The sequence below is a fragment of the Trichoplusia ni genome, chromosome 5 (genome assembly GCF_003590095.1).
Source record: "Trichoplusia ni isolate ovarian cell line Hi5 chromosome 5, tn1, whole genome shotgun sequence".
Lineage (NCBI taxonomy): Eukaryota > Metazoa > Arthropoda > Insecta > Lepidoptera > Noctuidae > Trichoplusia > Trichoplusia ni.
The window spans coordinates 7,363,235-7,385,778 of record NC_039482.1 but is presented as its reverse complement, the minus strand read 5'-3'; the positions used below and the strand labels follow the sequence as shown (position 1 = coordinate 7,385,778).

Here is a 22,544-nt window from a genome sequence, read left to right as displayed (position 1 = left end):
AAATTATTATTTTTGCAATAAACATGTTGTTTCTATGAGACTGTAGACTTTTAATACTAATGCTGAATTTTGTGCTAGTTTTCCGAAGTTACTTTTGTTGTTATATTTGATTAATTAATGTAATATTTCATCACAGTAGTTTTTGTACAATTACATGGCAAGAGAAACCGGAAACAGTAAACGTCACTTGACGTCACCAAAGTAGCGTCTGTCTGCTAATAAAATGGCGGCGGCCGAGATTCAGATAGTGAATCCTTCTAATTTAACTAAAATCGAAAGGTAAACGATTTTATTTCTAGTTATATGACAGTAACCATATCTAACTTTTACTTAGGCATATAATTTACGAGTATTACGTATGTATGTTTAGTGTAAAATCATGATGTTTGTTTTCCTTGGGTGTTACAGTTTTCTCAATGATCCGAGTTACAAAGAAATTATTGAGAACTCATCGACGTTTAATTCGCGACTATGTGCCGAACGGAGGATGCGAATGCCGTTCATCGACACACAGACCGGTAAGCAGTTGATTGTTGTCATAAATACAATAAAACTACAACGCCCTCTCTAAAAACTCATACTCATGTTTTATCACATACACAACAATGTAATCAGTGATAATGTGTTTCTGACCTATTTTGTTGATAGTCACGCAATATTTATCATTGATCAAGTGATAATAGTTGCACCTTAGATCATTATCTGTCCTTTTTGCTCGAACTATCTGTCCTTCTCTATAAATCAATAAAATTGAAATCAGCATTATGGAGCATCATGGCTTAAATGTGACTTTGAGTGTTTAAAATTATTCAATAACCAAAAATTAAAGGATATTTTTAATTTAAAATATTTGGATTATTAAATAACCAGTAGTCCTCAGATAACAGTTAAAAAACTTCTCAACAAGACTACCAAACTGTTATTTTGATAAGGACATGTTAAAGAATAATCAATTATCATGACACTTTTAAGGTCTTGTTCTTCTATACCTTCACTACGAAACATTTTCAAAATTAAGAATTCTATTATTAACAAATCTATTGATTAACAGTACTAAACTGTTATTTAGATGAGGTCATGTTGAAGAAAAGTCAATGACCATGTAAAATACTAAAATGGACTATGCATTTGGCCTTCAACAACTTTGTTATTTTGACTAAAATAACTCTAAAGATGGCAGACATAGTAAAGAAAACATCTTTACCAGCGAATACACCTCCAGAGTTCACTTTAAAACAATAGTCTTATTTTGCAGGTGTCGCACAGAGCCACTGCAACCTATTCATGACAAGAAGACAGCGTATGCCAGGACAGAAAGAAGGACAAGTTTACACATATCCAGCACAGAGGTAAGAACACAAGATGCAAATAATTCTTAAACCTAGTTTTATGACTGTGGGACTGCCAAGTCAAATAGTTCAAAATATTCTTCGAAATCAGGTTTCAGATTAGACAGTAAGCTCTCAGCATTTTGATGTCACTGAAAATGGTTATTGTTTATCAACTTTATTTGCAGATTAATTGATTCAGAACAACAGTATTTATGGTGATTTATTATTATCAATCAACTCGAAGAACTAACAATGATTCAAATCTATATTAGCTTAAGTATGTCTACAAAAACACTCGCCAGTTTTGTAATACAACCCAAATTATAATCACCACAGATGGCGCAAAGCCCGCCGCCAGTACTTAACGATGTCATCAACGCGATGGGGCTGGAACGGCGCGTCCGACATCGCGGACAACATCGGCGAGGGAGAGAACAGCTCCGGGGTACCGGGAGACGCCCTCGCCGGGGACGACAGCAGGGACGGCTCGCAGTCTGCTGCTAAAGATGATCCTAAGGTCAGTTAACTAGTTTTAGTACTTGGGATTGGTTTAAACTTTGATTTAATTGCAACATGTGATTTAATGCAAATATGTCAGTTTGGCGGTGATTTTTTGTATTTATTGTAGGCTGGAACCTAAAGAAGTATCTATATTTAAGCATCAGCTTTAGTCATTCAATAAGAAGCAACTGATGGAATCTTAAAACATTCTTGTCCTGAAAATCCGTCAAAAGTATACAATACAATACAAAGAGACTTTAGAGCTATGGTCTGTTATAAACTTTGGAACTAGCCTAAAGGATCAAAAACGATACTGAACCTTAAGCTTACCCCCAGGAATGGTTCTACGACGAGCTAGCGATGGAGGAGATGGAGACGGGCGAGGAGCCGGACCCGGAGTCTGACGAGGACTACTACGACGACACGTACGCGAACAGGCGCAAGCGGCGCGGCGGCGCCACGCCCACCGGGCCCGGCTCGCGCGGCGGCCGCACGCGCAAGGCGCAGCCCGACGACACGCCCGCCAAGCGCGGCCGGGCGGTACGCACACACTCATACTATACTTTTCAGGGGTTATGACGTCTAATCACTCCAGGCGTACACCGCTTTTGCCTGCGCCGCTCTAATGAGCGCTATTTACCCCCTACCACCATCTACACCAGCTACCAGCATCATTTCTGGATCTTTTAGTGTCTTACTTACAATTTCATGCAGGCTGATAAAAGTCAACCACACTTTGAATGTAAAACAAACAGTCGAGTATCACTTTAAATGGGGTGACCCTTGTGTGATGTAAGGCTTGAACCCACAACTCTTCACGCTGAGTATGAACTAACATGATAATCTAAATCACTTAACATATACAGCAACTTGGGGTGCTTATCTGCTATAATGATTCCAGGGTCGAGGTAGAGGGAAGCGCGCACAAGGAACCCTGCCTTACGAAGTGCCCGGCGACAGCGAGAAGCCCTTCGGCTGCGAACGTAAGTCTCGGAGGAGGCACTAGTGCCCGCGCCTTAGCTCAGGTCCGCACAGCCGACACACATATCATGTTACTACAGCTATGTCGTGGGAAATTGACGTACATGAAGTTCTATCCAAAGTGACATTTAAAAACGTTACTTTGTATAGGGATGTTTGTAAGTAATAGTATCTGTAAACAGTACATTCCCAAGCTACGCAATTAATTACTTGACTAACACTTGTCTAAATTATTGTCATGGTACAATACACTACCTACCATATTTTATCCCAACTGTATTTTTATCAGCTAAATATTATTAGGACTCAAACTGTTTAGTATGCAACCTATAAGAAGAGAGTTTATCAATTGTTAACTTGACTTTTAAAAATAAATCTATGATGGTTATATATTGCACGAGAGATTTTCATGAGTCCTAAATGTAATTATTAGTGGAAATTCTTTTAAAAGGTTCAAAATACGACGATTTCCCACGGCAAGCTGACTTTTAACTCGAATACAAAAGCAACACCAATCAAGAAATACCAATATATAAGGAATAGTTATACACTAGAGTAGTTTATACCCCGACATCGAAAACTTCAATAGTTTCAACGGCTAGACATTCCTACAAGTGCAATACCGTACAGTAGACAGAGCGACAGTGAACTATTATATCACAGTGTATTGCCAGACGATAAAAATTGTACTCAATTTAGGCTGAGTAAAAGAATCTTATTAGAATCTCTTCCGTAACAAAATATTACAAAGAAAATACTGAATCTCTGAAAATGTTTGGCATATTTACAAATATAATATAATTATTACGTTATTAAATTCGACGCCAATTTTGTTTAAAATACATAATTATCTTGTCTACAATTAGTGGTTGTCTGTCTACTGTAAAACAACCTATAAAGTAATTGAAACAAAGTGAATTTTTGCTCAACAGTTATGGTGTAACTTAGGACCTGAGCGTTTGTAGAACAATTCAATGGTATGTTTGTGGTTAGCGGTCAATGCTTGCGGTTTTGTTAAGGAAAAGTTGTAGTAAATTAATTGTAGAAATCTTTATTGTGCATGTAAATGTGGAAATATCATAAAATTGGCGAAGAAAGAATACTTGAATAATAATACCCCGTCTTTGGGTTTCAAGCCTATCCGATATCAAGTTTTATCAAAATAAATTATTCACAGATTGTTCCATACAACCAACAAAGATAAAACCTTGATTTGACGATGTATCAAAATATTATTTTTAAACCGAAAAATAGACTTCGGACAGACTTTTTGTAAAATTCCAACATTGTCAGCTAACCACAAAGTATAGGTTGACATGTATCATTGAAGTTAACATGCCTAGTTATAGAGCAGGGCCAATGAGTACTGTAATGTAGTGTTATAGTAATCTAGGCGGGAGCGTAGCAAGCAATAACGACTGGGACTTTTTACTGTACGTCTTTTGTAAATAAAACTAGCTGTTGTCCAAGGGCCCGCCCGTGAAAATCATCCCACGTTGGCTATCTGTGTACCAAGTTTCGTCTAAATCCATTCAGTGGTTTTTGCGTGAAAAAGGAACAAATGTTCATACATACAAACTTTCGCGATTATAATATTAGTAGGATTAATTGATCATAGATGCAACATGTTACGCTGTTTTTCAACCATTTCAAGATCGATTTTAAACAAAATGTCGCCCTTAAGTGTCATGTTATCATTATCTAGTGCAGTGTAGAGATAATAGATAATTTAGGATGTTACTCATCCAATTTCGTTCTTGGATCTCTTCATAAATATATATTCACTGTTAAATTTAGAACTTTAGAAAAATGGCAGCTATTCGATGTTATTACGTATACAGTACAATGTTGTGAATTTTGCGACTTCCAAAATAGTGGTCGAAAACTGTAAATATATAGTCTTCCAATATATGTAACATAGTCACCTTTAAGTGGGAATCTCACTTACATCCACTATATTTGTCTACTTTCTTTCTGTGCCGTATTTATGCAATAGGCAAGCATTTAAATTCGTTGTGCATCCAGAAATGCTTTAGATGCTATTTAAAAACTAGAAACTATTAAATCATTATGAAACAAATCTTCCATATATACAAAAGACGTACAGTAGTAAGTCGGGTCTCTGTTACAAGTCGCAAATATGCCTTTTCATTGTTGTGTATGAACGTGTGTATGTGTATAGTAGGTAGTATAAGAATCTCTAAACTCGGAATTAATGAAATTGCTAAATTTTAGGTAAATTTATAAAGTAGGCAATGTTTGTATAGTGTTTTATATAAACGACATTTATTAAACAACAAAAAATAGTTGAAAAAGTACGTTTATAAGTGTATGTTATGTATTTTAGAGTATCATAGGAATTTATACTTATTTTCATGGTAATATCAAGTATAGTCTTGCCTAAATTCCTACGGATTGTTTATGGATTTTAGATTTACTAAATAACAAAATACTTAGTTTTCAAAATGTGTGTACTTTACATGTCACTATGAGGTATACATTAATAGCGGCCAGTAGACGTCCAACTACTGGTCAAAATAAAGAAAATCTTATGGAAACCTCGTTTGTATAGAACACTGCAAACTGTTAGGAATTGGAAGGATATTAGTGGACATTTTTATTTAATTATTTATATTCTAATATTGAAAATATAATGCATTTAGATTGAGTTATTGTTAAGGCCAAATTTTGACGGTCTCACTGAGATTTGTGGTTACAGTATAAAACAATTAGGGGCGTGGTTAGGGTAGATATAAAACAACTAGGTAAATAGCTAATCTTATGGAATAGAAAAATAAATAACAGGGACTGGCTTTTGCTTCGCTGTCAAATTTTGTTATAAATGTACCTTAAATCTCAAAACACTCGAATATTAAGAATAACATAAATTTAGACGTTAAGGAGTAATTTTGGAATAAAACAATATACGAAGAAACCTACCTTACCGAGAAACCTGCAATAAAAATATAAAATTGAAATTCAAAAGGCAATTGAGAATTCTCAAACCACGCCCAGACAAGGATAGTTGCTGCATAACTTATATTCTAACTCTATTTGACATGAAACGTCGGTACTGCTTGAGGCCTTAATATAAAGAATGTGCTGGGTTTAAATCGCGAGAAAATGAAGTAATCGATTCTATATTATTTATACTAAACCTTCAACATCTTAAAGACTGATAATGAATGATATTGACACTAAATATAAAAGCGTGCTGCGCCGCTTGGTAAAAAGCGTAAATCTGATGGTGGATACCAATAAATCTTCACCTTTGAAGAACTGTGATTGGTTGTAAGTCTTTTGTTCAAGCAATCTCAGCCGTAAATCAGTAGATTTGACAACAGATTATATTGATCAGTCTTTTAGAAAACGAAGGTATATCTTCTATTAACATTCATTATGTACAATGTGTATCAATGACTTTGCTATCCTGGACGCGGGCGGCACAATGAACTGTCCTTAGCGACTGTCCTAGACATTGGTACATCCTATTAGAAAACGAATAGGAAATTACAAATTTGAGGGAATTTCATTCCTTTACGACAGGAGCCGTGACTTTGTCACGTTAGTACTCGGAGAAATGTACTGGAACTGTTTTAAGACCACCACTATGACCAGGTGTAACCAGGTAATAATCATATTAAAGTTATGTAGATACACATTGTATATTCCTTTAGACTTCTTCAATCTGCTCTTAAATTATTTAAATTCTTGGTTACCCCATCTCAGTGAGACGGTTTATTTTAATGAACTCCTAACTTTATTGTATAATTTGTTAACTACATTCACGTCCATACGACGGAGTGAAGCGTTAATACTTAGGCATAAGTTGCCTTATATTACTTCCTTAGGATGGCAGTAAGCTCTAAAGTCGTTTAATGAAATGTTGGTATGTTTTCTACGTTTTGCTACCGATATTGAACGTAGGCGCATACGAAAATCGACTTTATTTAAAAAATGCTAGTAGATAGAATTGAATTATATAAATATTATAAATTAAGTATAAAGATTTTGTAGGTACACGAATATTTTTTTGCATAAACATTGATAGAGCCTTTTCGATATATTTTGTACATTCGATGTGTCATGTCGTTTGTGAATATCGATTGATGTAATGTTGTAGAGCCTATGCACACTGTGTAATTTGTACGCGTCGACAACGCTTGTTATTGTGTGCGCCATGTGTTCTAAACCTATAAATTGTGTTCCTACAGTTCGTATGTGAAAATATTCGTGTACATTACAGATATTTGTAGCAAAACGTAGGCAATCGATACCGAGGTATAAAGTGTGCGTACACTCGAATATAGTTCTAATTAACATTTGCGTTACATACATTTTAATGGTTACGCAAAGTTGTAATTGTTCAGTTTCAATATGTCAGTTCTTTTTTCGTTTTTCTCGACACAGTGTACGCGCACCCCTAGACACAGTCAATTACACACTAAAAGTTCAAAAATATTAACACAAATAAAGTGAAATTAAAAACACCAATGAATTGAAATATTATACACTGCCACGTAATTATCCCTACTATCAGAGTACTGTAGCGTAGTTGTGTTATTTATAATGTAGGCTAGAATAGTCATTATCTTTTACAAATTGTTTACAAGCGATTCTCTTTATGCGGACTAAGACATAATAGGTGATTAAGGTTTAAAATTGCGTGTTCAATTTGAATCTGCTTGTAAAGAGAATCTATTCATGTTTTCTTCTATGTGAAGTTGTGATTGATTCAGGTAGATTAGCAACAGCGAAGTCAAGCAAGCTCGTGTAAGTGAGGTCGATTTCAGTTCTCAAAACGTTTGTTACTTGGAGATTCGTCGGCTATAAAGCTTTGCACACCCTGGTTAACAAATGACCAATCGTTTTAAAAACAGTTAATTAATAGAGTGAAAACTTTATTCAAGAAATTAATATTGCAAAGTTTTTAATATTAAACAGTAGGCTTGTCAAGATATTGTTCTTTATTGGTATTTATTATATTTGAGAAAAAAAAACGTTTTTTTGTAATAATGAATTGTCATTGATTTAAAATAAATATTTTTATCGCTGTATGCTATATTAGCCTACTAAGATCAGTCACAGTTTCCTCAACCTTTATTAAACCGGATCTTATGAAACAATCACAATTTATATCACAATGTTTTGAATAACGCACCGATTGGTTTGAAAGTGTACGACTCATGTGTCTGTGATAGTTTATTTATTATTTTCTTTCTCGTAATTATTATAAGAAATTCTTCTTCGTTTCAACTTTCAAGCAATGACTAAACTTTTGCGGTCGACGTTTTCGATACCCAGTTTGCCACCTTGCCTTTTTGCACTGATTTTGTTAATGGTAAATTATTTTGCTGTCTATTTTAAGCTGTTTAGACCATGATTTTGCCTACACAACGTAACAAGTATATTTGTGTTTTAGTTTTTCAAATTATTGTACATAATGTTATGAGATAAGTTTGGTTTGTCCTCACTCCCTTGTATTTCTACTCATCTTGGTAAAACACTGTTTTTATCAAACTAATGTCTTCCATTTAATGTTACAATTCTGTTGTACTTGTACCCCGTCACACCTACAATACCATACCATAAACATATGGTGCAATTCTCCGTCTTATAATTATTTTTATGTTTTGTCGACGATATAAACTATCAATCGCGTATATCATTGTAAATTGGTCTGTATCTATCTAAAGATTTCATTGTCATCCAAGTTCTTCCCACTATGGGTGAAAAGCCCCCCTTTTCCTCTTCTATTGACCATCTTTCATCTGACGAAATAGTCTATCTCATCTCGCCATACTCAGGGCGGGCCTATCACATTGTAGGTATGCCTGTTTTGTGAGGTTCATAATTATAAAAAAAACTTGTAAACTCCTTCTAAAGCAATATATCGTCATAATATTATTTATTTATCGGACATGCAATTTCAAAATTACAGTATTAAGGTAAAATTTTAGTCATTGTATTATTCTTAATATGTGTAGTTATCAATAACATTTTATTATTTAATGTGAGGAAATATGACATAAATTACCTACACGAATACCTACGCGTTGATGTTGACAAATGTTTTTAAATATGGATTGTTTTTATACAAATTTTACAGTAATTAATGAATGAAATAATATTTTATAACAAGATTTCATACGATTTTTACAGAGGACTCATTGCCGGAGCAATATCAACCTTATAGGTTAAGTTTTAAGTTACTCCTTGTTTATTATATAGCTATGTTATTGCCCCGGCGATGCCCAGCCGGTAATAGTGTTCATATTTCTATTATTTCTTGTATGTATGGAGCAGTGAAGTATTAGGCGATTGATGTTATTCTTAGATCCAAAATACACTGCCGTGCAGAAAATTCTAACAAATATTTATGCATTTTCGCTGCTGTTTAGGCAAACCGAATACGTAGTTTAATTTACTGCACGCCAGTGTAATATTATCACCCAAAGATTGTTATGAATTTATACAAGAAATATTTATGTTGAATAACAAATAAAATTATCCAATGTATTTGAAATGTTTGTTCTTGTGTTAGTTGATAAAATTGATTGGACTCCAAGTTTGATGATGTGTGCTGTAGATTTTGTTTCTTGACTTAAAGCGAAAATGTGATGTTTTTTCAGGAAACTTTGTAACAGAAAGTAAAAAGAAAACAAGCATAATATGTTTGCCATTATGTTTACGCTAAAAAAAATGCTGTGGTTTTTCACATATGCCATTTACTGTTTAAAGTGCTAGTTCGAACAGTACTAGGCTCCATAAAGTTAGTTTTAAGTGTACAAGCTTTATTTCAGTGCAGAATCGACAGCACCACATGTCTAACGTCAGTGTTAGCGCTGGGCGGACCCATAGATTTGAAGTCATCAATCAAACAGCCCCAAAGCGTGCGTCCTCTAGAACTGAACATAGATAGTCAATCACGACGGGCCGGCTTTCCACCACCTTTCTATGAGAACATTCTACCAAATATCACCTCAACCTGTTAGAGAATTGATGAGATGTTTTGTGCACTCTTGCTGGGTTAATCATCTTCATTTTACTTCTATCTAATTCTTCTTTCTGAAAAAAAGTCTGTCTTTACTTTTGAATATTCGTCAAAGAGTGCACCAATCATCTGTATAGAATGTTCTTATAAAATCCACGTACCGCTAAACTAGGTATTGATTGATGACGGATAATTATTGGAAGGTTTCGTTACACACTGTTGCGCCGATGCCGTCGTGGTGCCTCCTCTATGCTCTGTTCTGTTGACGCTATAACCTATTTTCCTGACGGTACTTTAATTTGATCGCGGTATAGTGTGAATGTAACGGCAGACGGAGGCATCACGGTGGTAAGTATTTATTCGATGTAATTATGTGTTGTGTTGTGTTGTTTTGTATGTACGAAGGGTGTAGTGAGTTGATGGGGGTTTTTCTGTGTACCAGTGTGTGGCGCTAAGTACAAGACGCGGCCGGGGCTGACGTACCACTTCACGCACACGCACAAGGAGCCGGCGGGCGGCGGCGGGGCGGGCGCCAGCGACGGCGACTCGCGCGACTCGCGCGGCGGCGCGCACACGCCGCCCGGCGCGCCCGCGCCGCCCGCCCCGCCCGCGCAGCCCGCCACCGAGTACCAGGACAGCTACGTCACCTTCCTCAACAACCCCGCCGTCGGCACCGGTCAGTCCGCACACACACACATATTTATTATCGTCTAGATAGATTGGCTCTATATTTATAACTTTAATATTAAGGACTTCATCAAAATTTGTCAAAAATGTGTATTTTGGTACGTTGTGTAATGTTCCTTCGGCGCTTACTTGTGACGATCCTTCGTTTTGGTCCTTTTACTACAGTGTGTCATAATAAAAGAGTATTGTATCTGTTTTTTTTTTATGTAACTATGAAATATTTAAAATACACATTTATATGAACAAGTTATGAACAGACTCCCTATAATTGTCAGCGGTACCGTATGTAATTGTGTGAATCTTTCTCCAGCCAGCGTTGTGGAACCACCACCAGTTCGACGCCCGACCCCGCCACCCGAGGGTTAGACATAGAACCATCAGTACCGTTTCAGCTCTGACAAAAATATCATTTGTGATTTTCCTTGCGGAATTTTTAAATTTAAGCTGTTGTAAATGAAGCTGAGATGATTCTGATGTGTTTTAAAAAGGACTTAGTCTATTTTGGTTTTATAACTAGGATGGTTTTTAAATTTAGTTGCCTACATGTCTTGGTTTCACGTCGTCGTTTTTCTAAGTTTATCTATACTTTTTGTTCAGCGCGTTAGGTTAGATCTTATATTAGTTTTCCTGCTTCTAATTCCATTTCTTGTTAATTTCCTTCTCGCTCTGTTTGTTTTTTACAATATTACCAAACTAGCAAAAGCATTATTGCAGTAAAATTGTTTCTGCACGTTATCGCAAAATTTAGCTTGTGCAAGCCAGGTACTTTTAGTTGATGTAAGTAATACAATGTAATCGTCACTTCGTAGGAGGTCTAGCAGCAGCAGTGGCCCGTCGCTCGCCACCTCCTCGACCAGCATCAGCTGACACGTCCAGCTCGGACTCTGCGCACGTGCCTCTGGCCGCTGCTGCAGCTGCCGCCGCCGCCGCCGCTGCAGCTGCGGCCAGCGCCAGCGCCCCGCTCGCGCCCGCGCCCGTACCCTCCGCGTCGACGCCGCACGATAAGGAACCCTCCGCTACTAAGCTTACGAAAGGGGTAAGTTCTAATGAAGTGGTATTTTAGCGGTTATATACAGCTTATCTCAAGTACTTGACTATACAGCACGGTATCTAAATGAAATGGATTTTGTAGCGTCGTTTCTTTCTGACCGCAGAGAAGGACGGGAAAGGAGCATATGTAATTGTAGATTTTTGAATACACACATTGTACACGTTTTTTGGAATTGTAATCCGCAACTCTTCATCATTATAGGCATCACCATCACCGTACTGTGATTTCTGCTTGGGCGACGACCGTGAGAACAAGAAGACCGGCACCCCCGAGGAGCTGGTGAGCTGCTCGGACTGCGGGCGATCAGGTAAGCGGCGCGGTAGGCCTCCCCGCAACGGCTTGTCCAAGACAACCTGCTACCACCTCGAGAACCGCGTGTGCGAGCGACACAGACACCTCCGCGACACCATCAAACTGAACGGCGTCGTCGAGATACTCAGCTCCATGAGCTACTCGGCCGACGACTTCGACAACTTCGCCTCGCAGACCAAACTCCTCCACGACGAGTACGGACAGTACCCCGTGTCCCCCCCCTCCCGCCAGAGCCCCACATACGACTGTGATCGTGATCTCGTCACCGGTTCCAATCACTAATCCGAGTATTATGTGTGTATGTTTGTCACAAAAGTACGCATCCACGTGTCTTTTTGTCGGTACTACCAAAGAGAATGATTGTTTTATCGCTAGTTTATAAATTATACATTCCAGATTTTATTTCGTACTATTAATTTTCGAATGAATATTGAATACTTTTGGCGCATATTTCGTAGTTGTAATGTTGTAATCATATTATTAGATTAGGAATAGCATCACTATAGAATTGTCAGAATCTGTGTCTCAATATATTACGTCATATATGACCATACAAATATAATATATCCGTATACTATATCACATATCATTGTGAATTTTTAATCTGTGTGTCGATGTTGCCCTATGTGATGTTGGTGTTGCCATGTAAAATACAACACTTGTGACAATGGATGCCAAATGATGAGATATTTTAAATTGTTGTCTGTTGTAATGTTTATACCTTAATGTTTTTTATTATTTTTAGTGAGTACAAGTGCCTTATCAAAATTACATGATTTCATGTACACATATTTAGTGTTGCCAGTTTATCTTCGCGAAATTACCAGATTCTACTTATGATTTACAGATTATGTACAAAATTTTATTTTAACTGTTATTAAATTGAGTTTTTAATATTTTTTTCTTGTAATTAGATTACATGAAAATAAAAAAAAAAATTTCTGCTAAGCACTAAAGACAAAGACATCGCTTTTATTAATATTCAAGTTTTTAAAAAGAGTTGAAGGAGATAGAGATTTTTAAGAAGCACCTAGTGTTATTGACTACATAACCATGTTTTAAACTACGAACACAGCTATAATATTTTGAAACTGTATTTTGTTTTTTACTTTCCCAAGAAATTCCAAAATAATGCTTATATCTATATGTAACAGTCAAAAAGTATATAACTTGTTGTTTACTTATTATATAGTTTATAATGTTAATATGATCTGGCAACACTACACACGTCTAGTTATAGCTTCGCTTGATGCCAAATAACGGTGTTATGGAAAGCCTACCCCCGATACTAAAATGTACAACTTATTTTTAAGACATTCTTTAATTTAAAAGCAACAAAAAGCATATCTGTTTTTGTCATTATTAAGTGGAATGTATAGGTAAATAGACTTATGGCCTTTTCAACCACCGCCACATAAGTTTCCGTTAAATTATTTAACAGATTTTTTTACACAAAGAATGACAAATTTTTCAATTCATCTGTGAATCAGGCGCTTAATAACGTCATTTAGGAAAGGTCGGATCTTAAGTATGACCCTACGTCGCGACTACACCCCTTAAGAAGACAGAGACAACAACACTTTGCGTCAAGCTCATACTGATTGTCGTTTTAGTATTCGGGCCATTGGTTTCCATATTCACCGATCGTTCATTTGTCCTAGCCTTCTAGTCACGCTGCAATAAAGTCATTCGCACGCGTTTTATACAGTTACCCGACTACGCAGATAGGTGTATTGTGTTTCTTATTAACATTAACATAAGTTTTAATACGGATTTGAGTCTTATTGTCCCTTGAATAACGTTTGTTTTTGAATACCGCAGATTTATATGAGTCAAATTGATTTGATTCTTATTTTCAGTGTGTTAAGGTTGACTTTTAATGCTACGGTTTGTTGTGTCTTCGGCTTTTATACGTGCAATTCTTATAGTTCTCACAGTTGTTGATCAACGTTAAATTTATCTAGTTGCGTTACAATTGTTATTATTCATTGTATTTACAATTGTTTGGTATAGGTATAATATTTGTGCCAAGTTGTTATTGCAATGTAATCTGTGTTAATTTGAAAATCCGTAAAGAAAACCAGTCGCCCTAGAGTCATTTGAGATAAGATCAGTATAAGATCTTGATTCTTCTGTAGGTGACTGACTCCTATATACTATTAACGTTTCGCGTTGTATGTAGTTATGAGTAGACTACGTACAACTCAGCACTTACAGTATCAATAATAAGTTAATATGATATCAGCGGGAGTACGTCGCAAACTTAAAGCTGATTCGTACATGGGCAGAGTCACTGCGCAGCTCAAAATACTCGTCAAAACTGCCAAACAGTAACACCAGTAGTTACCCTACATAACACTATTATACCACTGAATGTGACCAAGTTTCAAGGAGTAGGGTTATTATGATGATTCATATTCATATTAGCAAAACCTTTTATATATTTTAATATGGCAAGAAAGACTTGTTACTCTACATATGTAGTGTAGACAATAGAGCAAATGCCTTATTTTAAGCTTAAATAAATAGTCAGTTTGTTTTTAATTCAAAGGCAAATTTGCATTACCTTTCACAGTTTTTTAAACGTATATATTTAAGTGTTGCTACTAAATGTCAAAGAAAACAAAACTATGTTCTTTATAGTTCAAGTTTGAAGTTAGAATGTCACATGCTTACATGTAGGACACTGTCATGTCAGCGTATTTCATTATGAAAAAGTAATATTCCTCGTTTTCATCTATATCCACAATATCAGTTCTGTTGTTAGTGTTGCTATCAAGTCAAACCATTTATTAACTGCACATTAATTTCAACAATTAACCAATAGACAATGGATCTGCATAAAAACTTAACGTTTCACCAATCACTGTTTTATAATCTTAGCTTATTAAGTATATAAATACAGCGTAGACGGGTCCCGTACATAATTATAACTACCCATTTAATAATTTTACATAGAGCTTTTACGTGCCTTTTATCAACATTTGTAACCCAAAGATTTTGCAAAAATAATGTGTTAATTTGTCAAAAACTATTAGGTATATTATTTCGCGTTGTCTTCTATTACTTACATATATTGTAGATAAATTATCAAAATTGAATATCATAAGCCACGTTGTTGGCTGACACGTATTTTCTTTGATGTTTTTGCCCTAACCATCTCTTAATGTAGGACTTTACAGATGTGGGAGCAAGACAGCGCACTACATCATACGTACCGCCCTCTCTCGTCCACAACTGTAAGATCTGCTTTATAAGATGTCGTTAGGACCCTATGACTAACTCGTTTATTCATAGATATTGCGCGTACGCATTGAACATAATATCATTCCTATAATTATAATATTTTTTTTTAATTTTAAGAGAATTTTAATCGAAATTAGGTTTAAAATTTATCATTTTTAATTCTGACTATTAAATATTGACAATTTATTATCATCATAGTATATTCTTATATTAGCTTTGAAACGTTTAATTTGTAAGTACGTTGCGAGTGAATGTGCAATCCTTCACTAATTTACTTTTCTAATCTCTTATTATAATCTTTGTTGGACTCGTATCCGCCTCTATTGCTCTATATCTGCGTTTTCAACATAACATTAAACCTCGTTGATACTTGTATTATCAACATAATCAATGTTATTGTCGTTAAATTCAAGTCGTATCATTAAGTGCCTTAGGTTACTAGGTTATACCTGTTTTAATTACGCGCAAGCGCAGTGATAGGATTCGCGTGACATGTTGAATTTAATAGCTTCAGTAGCTGTTGACAAATTAAATTGTCAACATGCACTCTTGAAGCTTATGCCGCTTATAACAACTAAGTTACAAATATGTTTTAATACTAAACTCTGAAAGTTCCACAGTTCTATTTGTTTTTAAACTGTTATGGAATTTAACAATTGTGGAATTTTCATAACTGAAACCTCTGTTAATTTGTTATTTGAATGATAAAAAGAGCTGAATGCATACTAAATATTGGTTTTTAACTTACTTACAACAAAAACATATTCCCAGTAATAGAGCAAAGATTTTCAATTGTGTCCAATATCGATGTGTAATGAATAAGTTCGGCATAGTACCGATGTACTTAATCTGCTGAACGAGGGGCCTACCACTTTAATGAAGCACTGTTGCATTTGTACAAGCGAGATAACGCACTACACTCCGTTGAGAGTGTCTCTCAAACAACTTCCTTACTAGCCAATGCGATAATCATTGTATGAGAATGACAGGTTTCTGTCACGAGTAAACGATGCGAAATGTCATTTCCATTCAATTGTGACAAAGTTGATTAGAGTCTGTAATAACGGTGGTAGGCCCCCAAGCGTTAGGCTAGTTACCGATTTTATATTATATTAATATCGTCTTGTCTGTTAGGTGCCTTAGTATGTGCAAATGTACCCTTTATAGATTTCGTATTTGTTAAATGTATCTCTCTTGTGTAATTGGTGTTTATTTGAGCTTATTTAGCTGTTCGTTCATTTTTGATTATTACATTTTTATAGTTTTTTATTTCCGTTTGTCTGGTGGAGTTAGTAAATTGACTAGCTCATAAGAACAATATATACAATAAGGGATATTATGTAATCGGTTAGCTTCGGTCTATTACCTTAGTAATTTGAATGATCTGTTCTACTATATGCATATGAACATAGTCTTTTTGACGATTATTTACAGTTTTAAACTGTTTCAGTCATGGTTTTTATTTGTTTAACCATGAAATGATTTAGATTATTACGTAAAAATACTGAACATATCTTTGAATTACAGTTAAGAAAGCTCAAATGAACACCCTCTATGTTATATACACTCTCGTTGACAATGTTGGCTATATTTATAATAATTTTACTATAATCACTATAGATGCATGAATAGGAAATGTACTAAAATATTTAATAATAGTTATATTATCGAAATATAAATACATTTTATTTATTGTCAATTTTATGTCGTTTACAAATAAGTCAATATTATTTAGATAGACTCAATTTTTGCGAAACTTGTGTCGCGTGGTACTTAAAAGTACCAGTTATTTGTAATTGTTTATCGATGGTACCAAATTATATTATTGCCTTATGTAGGTAGTCTCGGCAATTTATATTATTATTATAATTATATTCCAAAGTTAAATGCCTGCAGGGAAGTGCATAAATGCGGATACCCAAAGAATATATAGAGAAATATATTTGTTTTCTTATTCGTTACATATATTCCTTTCTAGCATAAGCCCGAGAATATATAAAATATTAATGTTTTTATTTATTTTTTTGTAAAACACTACTTTATCAGAATTAAATTGTATGAACTCGATTCATTCGATTTTTATTTAGAATTGCTGTGCTGAAGAATAGTGAATGTGCACTTCCCTTTAGACATGATTTATTTTCTCTTCTAAATAAATTGTAAGTCATTAATGTTAATAAGTGTTGTTTATTTAATTTATTATTTTTCACTATTGTTCGGCACATTATGTTTTCCCCTTATTCCGTAATATATTGCAATGCAAAGAGACATGTTTATAATTGCGATGGCGATCGAAGATGTTCAAGGTAAGAGAATATTATGTGCCTTACAATACGTGAAATTTACTTTTGTATATTTTGGAGCTCTTTATTTTAATAATAATAATACAATTTCGTCAAACTTGTGGTACAACCTGGTATATCAATTAAGTGGTGGGCTTTATAAAAGCTACGTTTAGTAGTACCATACTACGACCTTATTTAAAGCTATTTGTGTTGACAAATTTTGTAAGTTTTTATTTAAAGACTTTGAACAGTAAAAAGTTCTGTAGTAATGCCACTGGTACCTTCATAAATTCATCAAAAAAATGAAGTGCTTCAAGTATACTCTACGATTATTTTTCAATTTATGTAGTACTAGTTAGATGAGTTAACTAAACTATCCCCTTACTATACAGGTCACCCGACGTGCCTGCAGTTCACAGTGAACATGATCGTGTCTGTTCGCAAGTACCGCTGGCAGTGCATCGAGTGCAAGTGCTGCTCCGTCTGCGGGACCAGTGATAATGATGTGAGTACGATCTTATTTACTATCAAGTATTTCAAAATAGAGGAAGTTCTCAATTTCTCTGTATTTTTTTAATTTGTTACCTCAGAATTTTGGTCTGGTCAAGCTGATTTGGTTGGTTTTCGTCATTTAACTTGAAATAGCTTTCATTTGGTAACATATAAGGGGTTTAGGTGTAGAATAGAATATTTGTTATTGCACATCACATTAATAAAGCATTTGATAAACATAAATTGTTATATGGAATACTCGGTGAGAAGTCAGCTCACAACCTATTTCTATTCTTAGATGTTAAACAGGTATCCCAAACCAAATATGGTGGGGGTAATCAAATGTAAAAGTAATAATAAATAATAATAATAAATGTATGTGTTGTTGTACAGGACCAGCTGTTGTTCTGCGACGACTGCGACCGCGGCTACCACATGTACTGCCTGGCGCCGCCGCTGGACACGCCGCCCGAGGGCTCCTGGTCCTGCGCGCTCTGCATCAAGGAGTTCCACCACAAGCAGTGAGCACCGGGTGAGGACCGCGCCAATTGTATATCCACAGTAAACATACTCCACTCTGCACATTTAATACATTTTATAAGGCACACAAATTCCGTGTACCTAAATGATAGGTAATTTATAACGTTCTTAAAGTCTCTAAGTTGCTCTTGACTCACCATGTTTTACCAAGAAAATAAAATGAAACATTTTCTTACCGTAACCCGTAGTCTTAATATTTGCTAGATTAAATACCTTTTTGAAAGACCATCATAGTTAGAAGTTAGAAATGTGACTCTAGACGCCAGTGTAATTTTTAAATAATTCTCTAATAAAATTATTTATCTTTATTTCCAGGATTGATAAGGAGCCGTGAGAGAGATAGATAGATAGGCGAGATAACGAATTATAGCGGCTGTAAGGTTATTGGGTACAAGCAGGTGATCATTGTAAGTGTTGCTATAAATTGTGTGGACTGTGAACAGTGTTGCCATAGTTTAGTGAGATTCATTGTGGGGACGATGGTACACAGCACAAAATATGTGTAGATTTAGGGAATTTTATGAGGCCTAATATTATTTAGTTGTATTCTATGGTTTATTTACATCTAAATTCATAATTTTCATTATTATAAAGACAGTAGATAATAATCATATCCAGATCACTCCTTACCTTATTATTCAAAATGATTTTTCTTGTAAACATTTGAAGTATTATTATTAACGTCTATTAATGTAAGGTAAACTCTACGTAACGTAACCATCGTCCCCGTAACTCTTTGACGTAACGTTTCGTATTGGACTCACTGCGTTAGCGCTCTTTCTACCTCGACCGGTGCTTGCTTTAGTATTTTTTTATTTATTTACCTCTTACACACGATTTTAAAGGCTGGTTATACACACACGTACTTCTGGAGCAGAAGCCCCGAATAAACTAGTGATGACAGGAGTATTCCATGTCTGGTGACCAAGCAGTATGTGTATACTCAGCCTAAGTTGGAAAATTACGTATGTACGCAAATCGCAATGACGTGACATTGCATAGTTACAAGTGAAGCATGCATTTCTGTATGTTTAGAAGAAAGTCTTTCATCAGATGCTTTAAGTTATTTATAACAACGCAAAATATCCGTATTCCAGTAATTCTTGCGCGAACAGTACGTAATTTCCCAATATTACTTTAAAAACGGTATTTGAATCGATCAAACTTTCCAGTCACGTATCTTATACTAAGCTAATGGTTCTTATTGTAATACTGTTAAAGACTAATATCGTGTAAATGTTAACTGTTCAGTCGCGGGCGAACCCAGTCATTATACGTAACTATAATATACGTGTATAGGTTTTTACCTTCGAAAGTGTCCATTTCTTGGTAGTCTAGTGTGTCTGAGGCTGTTTACATCTGTAAATTACAACATCATCAAAGATTTTACTTTAAATTTTACGTGGAAACAGATTGACATTAAAAAATGTTCATAGTTTGGATATGAGTCAATGCGCAAACTGTCTCCAAGCGACTTCTGCCATACAAATTGATACAGTGTTTGAGTAGTCTGGCACAATATTCATGATATTATATAAGGAATTAAACCCTTTCGGTCGATTCGGCCGGTTCAGTCGCTTCGTTTATCATTGTAAGTGAGATTATGTATACGGATTTGATGATTTGTGTTCGATTTACTGATGTCGACAGCCTGGTTGAGAAAGAGTTGTGAAAAATTGTGAATTTGAATAAATCCTCTTTTTCTATAAATAAACATTAAGTGATATACAGTAGACTTTACATTATAAATCTCAAGATAGATAGATTTTTTCAATTCTAAATCAATAATTTAAAGTACCCTCAAATGTCACAACTTTCCACATCTCCTTCGTACCGACACTCGTAAGTTTCACTATGCTTCGATCGCTGTCTGCATTTAGTGTGTCCGTGGCACCAAAAGTGCCGCGGATTAAATCTGTTAATATAAGTACATTAGGGTGTATCATGTATTCTAAGATAAAATAAATTCGGATAACGCAATGTGTGACATTGTGTCGAAAAACGCTGGAGTTCTACGGAAACTACCTTTTATTACGGTTTTGCGATTAGTCGCAGCGATTTTACCACTTTTCTCACTCAAACGCAACTTAAATCTGTGTCACTCTTAAGTGTCATACTCCCCCTTTAATGTGAAATAGCTACAACTTAAAGTTAAGTTGCGTTTTAGTTATATGGTGATAATGTTGTCTGTTCTTTCATATTGTAATATGTATAACAAAGTTTAGATGTTGTCTGACTAAACATCGTTAACATTAATGTTTCAAATACTCTGCTCATTAACAATAATTACTTAATTATGTTTAATGTTGTAAGGATTGTCTTGTTCGTGTCCTTAGAACTTCTGCTTGGATTGCATTTGATTCGTAATGACGTCTTTGGTAAATACCGAATTCTACGTACATTTTGACATATTTAATCTCCATACAGATGAATAACACTTGAGGTAAAAGATATCAGTCAGTAAATAAGTACTCGAAATGGATTGAGTCCTCTATAGATACAAATATGGTGTGGGGCGCTTAAAAGTCTCCCAATTTTAACTTATACATGATATTATTTATATTAGACGACCTCCGTGGTCGAGTGGCGTAAGCACCGGTTTCAAGGTGTCGCTAGCTCTGAGGTCCCGGGTTCGATCCCCGGTTGGGTCAATGTAAAAATGCACATTTCTACATTTTCTCGGGTCTGGGTGTCTGTGGTACCTTCGTCGTATTTGAATTCCATAACACAAGTGCTTTAGCAACTTACTTTGGGTTCAGAACAATGTATGTGATGTTGTCCGCATGTATTAATCATGAAAGTGTCAACTTAATAAAAAATTAACATGGCTACTTGACTCACACACATACACAATTTATTAAACTGAATAATAACTTTAAAATATCTAATTAAACAACAAAACATCATCCAACTTCAATATTGTCTTATGTCATGACGTCACGATAAAATCAAACGCGATCAAATCAATTCATTATAATTTTTATACTAATCTGGATGTTGACGTGATCGGTTCGCGATATCCACATGCATTCCAATTCTTTACGTGGAGTATTCATTTCATTGTAACTTGTTAGTTTACATTCAGTTTGTGTGACTACTTCATTACATTTATTATTATGTACATGTATGTTAGAGGGTGTATGCGTTGTATGAGAACAAGCGGTCACTGGCTCAAGACAAGTGCATGACTGCTTTGCAACTGTTTTGTTGCCAGTGAGTGCTGGTTCTAAAAGCCGTATGCTAGAATGATTCACAGCAGACGCGTAACAAAATGTCGCCCTTAGCTATGATGCTTTTGTTAAGTGTAATGTGGAAACACGGACATTAAAGGACTAAGGACCCTAAACAATTTAGTGTCTCCTGTGTAACCATTTCCCAAGCTATGTCGTGGTCGAAAAGATTGTAGAATTTAGTTACAAAATGAAAAATTACTAGTGGTGGATGTAATTTATTTTATTAAGACATGATTGAAAGTCGTAAAACATATTATGTATAATTATGTAAGAATGTATGAAAGTTTATTTGCAGAAATACTTAAGGGATGGTGAGTAATTCTTATAAGATTATTGGTAGAATTATTCATACTTTGGAAATTAAAAAGTTACCAATTATTTTTGAACACTTAGAATTGTGTTTTTTTGTCAGAGCAAAATTTTTTTTTTGTAATATTTTATTACTGTAGGTTTAAGAACCCATTTTGGATATTTTATTTGTAACAAGCATCGACTTGTTATTTCACACAAACTGAGTGTACCCCTTATGTACTAAATAATAGATTTATTTTAAACGTGTCAACAATTTTACCAGATTTATGCGTTAAAACGTAAAAAGATAACAAACGCACAAACAAACGAACAAAATATGTATTTAAGTTTACGAACAAGCTTTAATTTTTATTTCTTGAACAAATATGGGGTTGTAATGAAAATAAATCAGGACGTTTACAATATTATGAAGGACTAGATTAGCATGAAACTGGCTAATAAGACAATTTTGTTTTTCTATCTTACCGTTTTAACAATGGGTATGATACGTGCTGATTTTAAAAGACTAACTTTGTGCAAATGAACAAATCATTGATAATTATCGTTGCCAGAGCAATCTACGGTTATTTAAGATTTTTA

The 22,544-nt window shown here is 35.0% G+C and overlaps 1 protein-coding gene across 4 annotated transcripts; it reads left to right on the top strand.

Moving 5' to 3' along the window:
• The first annotated feature begins 168 nt into the window (after nucleotides 1-168).
• On the top strand, nucleotides 169-19,558 carry LOC113494282 (zinc finger protein ubi-d4). Of its 4 annotated transcripts, XM_026872559.1 has the most exons (12): nucleotides 212-279; nucleotides 409-518; nucleotides 1,256-1,349; nucleotides 1,668-1,848; nucleotides 2,169-2,372; nucleotides 2,734-2,815; nucleotides 10,250-10,483; nucleotides 11,304-11,530; nucleotides 11,747-11,852; nucleotides 17,781-17,893; nucleotides 18,274-18,412; nucleotides 18,736-19,558. In XM_026872559.1, the coding sequence occupies exons 1-11, from the start codon at nucleotides 224-226 to the stop codon at nucleotides 18,403-18,405; spliced, it is 1,539 nt and encodes a 512-aa protein (XP_026728360.1). In that variant the 5' UTR covers nucleotides 212-223; the 3' UTR covers nucleotides 18,406-18,412; nucleotides 18,736-19,558. The 4 variants fall into 4 exon arrangements, with proteins under 4 accessions (XP_026728358.1, XP_026728357.1, XP_026728360.1 ...); XM_026872557.1 differs by lacking the exon at nucleotides 10,250-10,483 and having other exon boundaries at nucleotides 169-279; XM_026872558.1 differs by lacking the exons at nucleotides 17,781-17,893; nucleotides 18,274-18,412; nucleotides 18,736-19,558 and having other exon boundaries at nucleotides 11,747-17,170.
• The last annotated feature ends 2,986 nt before the right edge of the window (nucleotides 19,559-22,544 follow it).

What these genes read in the sequence shown, in the direction of transcription:
- LOC113494282 (XM_026872558.1), top strand. Translation starts at nt 224, where the DNA reads ATGGCGGCGGCCGAGATTCAGATAGTGAATCCTTCTAATTTAACTAAA. An exon ending in CTGCTAAAGATGATCCTAAG is followed by an intron (nt 1,849 to 2,168) that starts GTCAGTTAACTA and finishes GCTTACCCCCAG; the next exon opens with GAATGGTTCTACGACGAGCT. An exon ending in GAAGCCCTTCGGCTGCGAAC is followed by an intron (nt 2,816 to 10,249) that starts GTAAGTCTCGGA and finishes TCTGTGTACCAG; the next exon opens with TGTGTGGCGCTAAGTACAAG.